This window comes from Thalassophryne amazonica, chromosome 5 (assembly GCF_902500255.1).
Source record: "Thalassophryne amazonica chromosome 5, fThaAma1.1, whole genome shotgun sequence".
In the NCBI taxonomy this organism is placed as follows: domain Eukaryota; kingdom Metazoa; phylum Chordata; class Actinopteri; order Batrachoidiformes; family Batrachoididae; genus Thalassophryne; species Thalassophryne amazonica.
Window position 1 is genome coordinate 130,933,825 of NC_047107.1, and position 9,110 is coordinate 130,942,934.

Consider the following 9,110-nt stretch of genomic DNA (forward strand, 5'->3'; position numbering starts at 1 on the left):
ATGGACTGAATAGTGCTGCTGCTTCTTTACATGAAAGGAGCAAAATGAGGTGGAACTACAAACATGACGGTGGCTAGCTACTTCACGACGCCCAGTTTCAGCGCTGCAGTGAACACAGTCAAAGACAAATAAAGGTTTCCCAAAGAGCGAGGCCTTCACGCTGCTGCTCCCAGTTGCACTTGTGCCCACTTTGGTACCTGGTGATGGCATTGGCACACGACACATCACCAAGAGCTTAAAGAAATATATTATTACTATACTATATTATTATTATTACTATATTATTATATAGTAATATGAATATAACACAGATTAGATTGATAACCAACATGTTTGTGTGTGTGTGTGTTTGTCCTTGTTGTTTGTGTGTGTGTTTGTACTTCTGTGGTGTTGTGAGCCATCTGTCATGCTGCTGGTTCTGTTCTCTCTTAGTATCCATGAACATCCAAATCTCTATATTCACACCTGGCAGGTCTCTAGGGATGGTACTCCAGGGTAGCCCCCTGCCTTGAGAGACCATCTCACTGTCAGACCTGCCATTTTAATGCACCAACATCAAACTTTAGCAGGACCAGTGGGTAGTAACGTCTTGGGATAACCTCAGGATATTACCTCACTAAGGTCCTGTGGTTTTAATTGCACCTCATATAACCCCATGCTTTAGCAGGTCCTCACCAAGGACCTGTGGTTTTAATGCACTCATCTCAAGCACCTCAAACTAAGCAGGGTAAACAACAACAGTAATAATAATAATCATCATAATAAATACGACATGTGTTCCTTGTGTGTCTTGTCTGGTCCTCTGTTGTGTGTTATTTTGTCTATACTGTCCAGTGTGTAATTGTTATTCACTCCTGTGTTATATTACTATGGTATTGTATTATGTTACGTTTATATGTGTATGCGCATGTGTATATATTATATATATATATATATAATATATGTGTGTGTGTGTTCACATACATATATAATTGTATTATTTATATGCTTTATATATTATATATGAAATATTAAGCTCAAAATGACAGCAACCATGTAATTTAAGTAATTTAATTTAATTGGGGGTGGGAGTCAATAAGTTGTCTTCATCCCACTCCTTTCCAAGTTGATTCTGTTTGTGTTATGTTAATTCATTTATACCTTTTTTTGTCTTTATTAATTTTCTTTTTTCTTTTCACCATTTTATGAACAGTGTCAAGTGTGTACATAAAACTGTACTATTTGTTTATATTGTTTATATTATTATTGTTTATATATTATGTTGACTTGGAATAAACAAACAAACAAAGGTGGTTCAGGTATCTGGTGAGGATGCCACTTCGTGGTCTCTGAAGGAACCTCTTCCACAGACGTCCGTTTGAGGAGACCCTGGGAAGACCCAGGACATGCTGGAGGGATTACATTTCCCGGATGGCTTTGGAACACTTTGGGGTCCTCCGGGAAGGTTTAAAGGATGACATAATTCAGCCTCAGTACACCATGACCAACACAAATGTATGGTGGCCATCCAAGGTGGCAGCTGTAGCCAGGTTGGGGTCAACATTTAAAAATGTTACAATCATATTGAAAACTACACCACGTTATTTGTCTGATCATAAGGATTGCAAAAGGTATAGTTTAGACAATATATGACTGAATGTTATGGAGTAAAAACAGCAAAAAGGTGACAAATATCAATTTCAGTTGGTACAGGGGTCAAAAGTTAAAGTTGCACCAATTTTGGAGCAGCTACAGCAAAGAATGATTCTGAAGGTTCTGAGTTGTGTCTAATTTCAGGAGGTCAACCACTTAACCAAAAACTAAATTGCTCTTTCCGTGCGTCTGGTGCTCTAAAGTTCAGCAGATGCTGCAGGGTTTGTCCTCATTATATGTTCTTTGAATTTGGGTTAACTCCAAGATGTTTTTTTGCTGTTTAAGGAATTACTTCTCCAAAATAATCTATTTAATTCAACTAGATCTGAACTAAATCCTACACATTTCTGTATATTTCCACTCCAAATGTGCGGCATCCGTGTGATATTTCCCTGAAAAATAAAGGAAAATATGTACACTTTTGGATAATCGTAGATTTAGGTACATTCACACTCCGTAACAGTAGGTGGCAGTAAAGCGCCCATGCGTTGAATGTACCGTTAAAGTGTAAAAACGAAGAAGAAAACGATCGTCAAAATGGAGGCGAGATCAGAAAAAGTGTCGAAACACGATTTTCTTAAACAACAACGCAGACGATCGAAATAAATGATGGAATTCTGTCACCGCGAACATCCGAACGTGGCTTCAGAACCGGAAGTGACGCAGCGGACAGCAGGTTTGTTTTCTTTGTTGTTAGCTTAAGTAGCCTGTTAGCAGTGCTAGCTTAGACAAAAACATGAAAAAAACGAAAGTAAAAGCTCATTTTAAAGCAAATAAACGGCAACAAAAAAGAGGCACCTCGTCATAGATGACATGAATAAAAGTCATTTTCTTGAATTGTCAGCTTCATTTGCACAACACACAGTTTGTATAAATTATCTAAAACAAAAAAAGAAGTAATAAAAAGTAGAATAAAGCTCAAAGCTGTGCTTTGAGTAAAAGCTAAATGTGTAAATCTGCTGATCTTATCCTGGATTCACACCAACAAAATAACATTTTTAACATGAAAGAGTAAAAACAGTCCAAAAAAGTATTTTCTATTCAATTTATTTCTATAGCACCAAATCTCACACACACACACACACACACACACACACACACACACACACACACACACACACACACACACACACACACACACACACTCACATCGCCTCAATTCAGATGGACTGTTTCAAAGTTTAGTGTACATAACCAGTCCAATGTATGTATGTGCGGTTGTTTTAATTCTGATGTGTGCCATTATTACATTCAACTAGTAATAATTGTGGATTCATTGCTGTATTTTTGTCTGAGGTAACTGGGTGTGAAATGAATTGGGATCAATAAAGTTGTCTGAATTTGAATCTGGAACTCCTTGGGGTCTTTTGTTGTTGTTGTTTTGTTTGTTTTTTTAAGAAGAAGAAGAAGAAACTTAAAGCAGACCAGATTCCAAGGGGCAATCAAACAAACAGTAAATACTCACTCATCACTCATCTTCAACCGCTTTTCCGGGTTCTGGTCGCTGGGGCAACAGCTCCTGCAAGGGACCCCAGACTTCCCTTTCCCGTGCCACATTGACCACCTCTGACTGGGGGATCCTGAGGTGTTCCCAGGCCAGTGTGGAGATATAATCTCTCCACTTAGTCCTGAGTCTCCTTCCAGATGGACATGCCTGGAACACCTCCCTTGGGAGGCGCCCAGGAGGCATCCTTACCAGATGCCCTAATATCAAATAAATAAAGTACAATAAATAATCATCAAATATGCAAAACAAGAACAGAAAGAGTTTGATATTAAGAGTCCTTCGGCAGTTGTCCAGAAAACGTCACAGATGGTGAAAATCTTTCGCATGTCAGACATTCAGCCTATTATCATTGGGAGTGTGTGTGTGTGTGTGTGTGGGGGGGGGGGGGGGGGGGGGGTGCTGTGTGGAAAGGGTCAGGGACTTCGGTTTCCTGGGAGTCCACATAGAGGAGAAACTGACCTGGGACAGGAACACCACACACTTGGTAAACAAGGCACAGCAAAGACTCCACTTTCTGAGAATCCTCAAGAAAAATAACATCAACCTGAGATTGTCTGTGTCTTTGTTCCTGCTGTACCATGGAGAGCATCCTCACATTCTGTGTTTCGTAGTTTCCCATAATGTCCCTGGCATCCGCCTACACTTCCCAGAATGCACTGCCGGTGCTTCAGAGTTCTGCTGTCTCACAGCGCATGTAAACAATAGAAGGAATCGAGATGATGTCACGCACCAGGTGGGGCCACACCAGTAGGCAGAAAAGTCTTCTGCAACCACTGACTGTGTGCACGGCATGATCCATCACACACTGACAGATCAGCGCTGTGCATAAAAAACACATGATATCCTTGTAGAGACTACATGATACTCTTGTAGAGAAGAAGTCTACAAGAGTCAAGACAGAAGTCAGACTACCAGAGCAAGAATTTTAGCTGAGGAAGCTTCTGAGATTTGAAGCGAAACGTCCTCACATCAAGCAACCCAGTCCAGTCGAAGATTCAAGCTTCTCTACTATATTTCAAATGTGTATTTCTTTTAATTTTGAGGATTATAACTGACAACTAATGAAAACCCCAAATTCAGTATCTCAGACAATTAGAATATTGTGAAAAGGTTTAATATTGAAGACAGTCTACTTAGCTAATTAACTCAAAACACCTGCACTGAATCCATGTTGCTTGAGGTCCAGTGTAAAGTTTCCACAGTCAGTGATGGTTTAGGTGCCCCGTCATCTGCTGGTGTTGGTCCACTGTGTTTTCTGAGGTCCGAGGTCAACGCGGCCGTCTACCAGGAAGTTGTAGAGCACTTCATGCTTCCTGCTGCTGACCAACTTTATGGAGATGCAGATTTCATTTTCCAACAGGACTTGGCACCTGCACACAAAGAAATAATCATTTGAAATATATCAGTCTTTGTGTAATGAATGAATATGATATACACGTAAAATGGACCCCCGCAGTAGTCCATATTTGACTGAACCAAGCTTTGAAGTAATGTTGTTATGCAAGACACACTGAGAGCAACTCAATAAGTAAGAAGTCAACCACATGAGAACATCATCAGCAATCCCAAAATAATTCTTAACCCTATCCAATAATATACGATGATCGATTGTGTCAAATGCAGCACTAATGTTGAACAAAAGCAGCACTCTGGTGTATCAGAAGCCATCACAAGCAGATTATTCACCACTTTAGTATGTGCTGTCTCTGTGGATTTGCATATTCTAAATGGGGCTAAGATGGTCCACAAGTTGCTATGAAACCACTTTTCAAGGTTTTTACAGCAAAAGGACAGGTTCAGTATCGGTCTGTAATTCTTCAATAAACCCGGTTCCAGATTGGGTTTCTTTAGAATAGGTTTGATTAGGAAGAGAACTCGAGGTTAATGACAGGTGTAGCCCACAGATCCTTCAACAGTTTAGTCAACAACGGGTCAAAAAGACAAGTCGTGTTGAGCAGAATTTGTGAGTTGCAACACAACAGTGGAACCGTGTCAAAACTGATACGTTGTGGCGTCCTAGCAGGGGTGGCATCCATGCCAGTAGCAGGCTCTAGTGGTGGAATGCTAAGATATGTTTGACCAGATATCCTCTATTTTTTCTATAAAATAACCTACATTTAAATAATATAAAACTCTAAATCTTGAGCAGTAAATGGAGAGAAACTTACAGGTGGCTGTCCTTGAATAAGTCAAACAGAAACCTTGAATTATGCTTGTTTTTGCTAATCAAGTCAGTCGTGGGTACACTTTGTAGCCAGTAATGCATGCTTTCAAAAAATGGTTGAAACATTTTAGTTTATACGTAATAAGTCTTGAATATATAAAATTTTCACTTTCTGAAATAAACTGACAAAAATATTGAAGTTTTTCAGAGTATTCTAATTTTTTGAGATGTATTTGTAAAGTTCTGAGGTCACTGGCGATAATTTCTGAACCATAAAGTTTGTTTTTGTCACCTGTAGATGTGCAGCAGGTACTGGGAGCTAAAGAGGACCAGAAGGACCAAGATCACCCACATATTAAAGAAGAACAGGAGGAACTCTGGACCAGTCAGGAGGAAGAGCAGCTTCAAGAACTCCAGGAGGATGATGTCATCAAGTTCACATTGAAAACTGAAGATGAAGAGAATCCACAGTCATCACAGCTTCTTCAGCTCCAAATGGAGGAGAGCAGGGAGGTGGAGCTTCGAGGCAGCAGATCAGTGGAACACATGAAATCAGAAGCTGATGGGGAAGACTGTGGAGGACCAGAACCAGGCACAACCACAGATCCGGTTGCAGGTGGCAAGACTCCACATTTTTCTGATACAGACACTGACAACAGTGATGACTGGAAGGAGTCCAGAGATGCTCAGTCAGGCTTGAACTCTTCCAGAAAGGACCGTGTCTCTGTAAGTCAGTGCATCTCAAACTCTGTTGCCATGGGCCAGAATCCAGCATGCTTTCCATTTCTCCCAACTCTCCTCACACCTGCCCCAGGTGTCAGTTGCCTCCACTCACCTCACCTGAGTGATGGAGAACTCAGTCAAGAGCGGAGATTAGTGGGAAACGTGCTCGGCGCTGGCCTTCAGGATCTGAGATCCAGAACCACTGCTTGCCCTGATAAGAGTTCTAGTCCTGACATGAAACCATTCAGCTGCTCTGAGTGTGGGAAAAGGTTTTGGTACAAATGGGATATGAAGTCACACATGAGACGTCATACAGGAGAGAAACCCTTCAGCTGTTCATTTTGTATGAAATGCTTTCGCCTGAGTGGACAAGCTGACAAACACGTGAGAGTTCACACAGGAGAGAAACCATATGTCTGCTCCGTTTGTAATAAATGTTTTACACAAAAAACTCATCTGACCAACCACATGACAGTCCACACCGGAAAAAAGTTCCGTTGCAGCGTTTGTGGGAAAAAATACTGTAGAAAATCTTATTTGAAAAACCATAAGTGTGTTGATGTTGCAGACGCTGACATTAATCCTTTGTAAAGTCTTCTGCTTGTTAATATTCGGGTCTGAGTCGATGTTTTGTGTATCAGCATCTGAAACAAGGTCACACGAAGGGCCGGCTGCCTGCTGCAGGACATGTCTCGCTGATGGACATGTCTCACTAATGGACATCTCCCACTTCTCAAGGTGACATTAATGACTTTAAAAACCACATCACTGTCGTCTCTTTAAGGGAAACTGCTCGGTCATTGTGGATGATTAACTGATTGTGGAGACTCGGGGCTGCACTCTTTGACCCTGAGCCTGAGGAGGCGGAGCCACAATCCACAGACAGAATCAAGATTTTGTGTTTGTCTTGAGCGCTCTGGAACTGTGTGTCCTTTTTTAACGCTGTTTGATTTCTTTCCCACGTCTGTGTGGTCATGTTTCACGAAGGACCGCCTCCACGCACCTCATCGCAGCACATTTACACTGTTTGGACTCTCAGCCATCTCTGACCGACGTTCAGTTTCTGATGTCACATCCTGTCTGTCAGTTTGACTGACAGCTGTTTTTAACATGTGGGATGAACTACATCCAGATAATGGAGAATCTCTTGACAATGTGTAGAAATTATTTATTTTGTGTTCTCTGCTGGGGGCGTTGGACTACATTATCATGCGATTGAAACAAATCAGTAAAACCTGAGGCTCAGCAATTAATTTGAGACAATTTATTGTTTAAACATTTTTGTTTGGAAATAAAAGTTAATTTGGATAACTGGAGCAGGCTCAATTTAACACTGGGGGAAAATAAATACAATTAAAATGGTTGTTGCCCCACAAATAAATTATCTAACCGTAATGATACCTATATGCATCCCTCAACAACTATTGTTAAGATATAAAAAGATGATAAATTGCTTTCTTTGGGTTGGAAGGAAACCCAGAATTCACATAGAGAAACTATACCAACCAAAGAAAGAAGGGGGCTTGTCTTTACCAAACATATTTTATTACAGTACCTCTTTTTAAATGGCGAAACTTGCAAAACATTGGGGTGGAGCAAATTATGATTTGGACTGGATTCTCATTGAGTAAGAGCTTACTTGGCCTTTTAAACCCACTGAAGCCCTGTGGCTCAATGTGGCTAAAATTCTAATACACTCCAGGAAAGTTTGGCAGGAAGTACATAAATAAAAAATTTCCCACAACACCCAAACATATGCATCTATTTGGCACAATCCTAAAATAAAAATAGGAAAACAGACAATTTATTGGGCCCAGTGGTTGAGAAAAGGTATCAGAATATTGGATGACCTGTTTGAGGGGGGTAGTTTTCTCTCTTATGAGCGATTAAGAGAAAAAATTAATCTGGATGGAAGAGGACACTTCTGGAAATACTTACAGATTAGACACTGCATTAAAGAAAAGGTTTCTGTAAATAGAGATATACACATAATCAGGCGTTACATACAACTGCCACCACCATCCCAAAAAGCATCCAAGTGGTACGAGATATGACCGTGGAAGACTAACCAGGACTGTGGTTATTTAAGGAGAATATGGGAAAAGACCAGAGTTGTGCACTGGATGAAAAAACATGGGGAGGAATTCTTTTCAACACTGAGGAGTACATCAGAGAAACCAGGAGTAAATTTATTCAGTACAAAATAATACACAGATATTATTATACTCCTGCAAGACTTTCTATAATGAAATTAATGGGAGATGATTTATGCTGGAAATGTAAGGGAGAATGTCGCACATACATGCAATGTTTAATGTCCAAAGGTTTTTCCTCTGTGGGAAATCATTTTGGACTATTTAGGAAACTGGTTGAACTATAAACTCCCAAGATCCCTGAGACTGCATCTCCTTGGAGACAGATCAGTAGTGCCACACTAAAATAAATTTAAATTCTGAATACTGAAAGCTGGTCTATTAACCTGCGCACGTCTGATTCTAAGATGTTGGAAGGAACCACAAACTCCCACACTGGCTATTTGAAAGGTTCAAATAATGCAAACAACTGCATATGAAAAAATGCTGATGAGATTGAACGGAGGCAATACGGGGGTTGATGAACAATGGGAAAGTTTTAAAGAATATATGTGTAGAAGAAATAATGTAAACGTGAAAATTGGTGAAATGTCCTGGACTCAATGACTGCCTTCCCTATAGTAGAACATCTGTGTTTTGATCATTTATGACCGACACTGCCTGTCCCATAATTTTTTTCCTTTCACTGTTCAAGGATATTGTTTAATGCTGGATAATTATCAAAAACTAATAAAAATTTTGAACTATAAAAAAAAAAAAAAATTTGTTTGGACACAAATATGGATGTATGTTTTTAAATCAGCCAGTCACCCTCAGTATCCAATCAGCAGCAGATTCCTTCTAAAGGCGTGTTGACAATTTGACAAAGGACTTCCTTTGGATGGTCTGCTGTATCCAACTGTATTTGGAAAAGAATCTAAAAAAAAATACTGCTTGTAAATCTCAACATTTTAAAGAAAATGTACTAAAAAGAAATCAAGACTGATGTTAC

The 9,110-nt window shown here is 39.9% G+C and overlaps 1 protein-coding gene across 1 annotated transcript; it reads left to right on the plus strand.

Moving 5' to 3' along the window:
- Positions 1 to 2,174: 2,174 nt before the first annotated feature.
- On the plus strand, positions 2,175 to 8,822 carry LOC117511368 (zinc finger protein 213-like). The gene is made up of 2 exons (XM_034171411.1): positions 2,175 to 2,308; positions 5,602 to 8,822. Exons 1-2 carry the CDS (start codon positions 2,239 to 2,241, stop codon positions 6,615 to 6,617), a joined length of 1,086 nt encoding a protein of 361 aa, XP_034027302.1. The 5' UTR covers positions 2,175 to 2,238; the 3' UTR covers positions 6,618 to 8,822.
- Positions 8,823 to 9,110: the final 288 nt, after the last annotated feature.

What these genes read in the sequence shown, in the direction of transcription:
- LOC117511368 (XM_034171411.1), top strand. Translation starts at nt 2,239, where the DNA reads ATGATGGAATTCTGTCACCGCGAACATCCGAACGTGGCTTCAGAACCG. An exon ending in AGTGACGCAGCGGACAGCAG is followed by an intron (nt 2,309 to 5,601) that starts GTTTGTTTTCTT and finishes TGTCACCTGTAG; the next exon opens with ATGTGCAGCAGGTACTGGGA.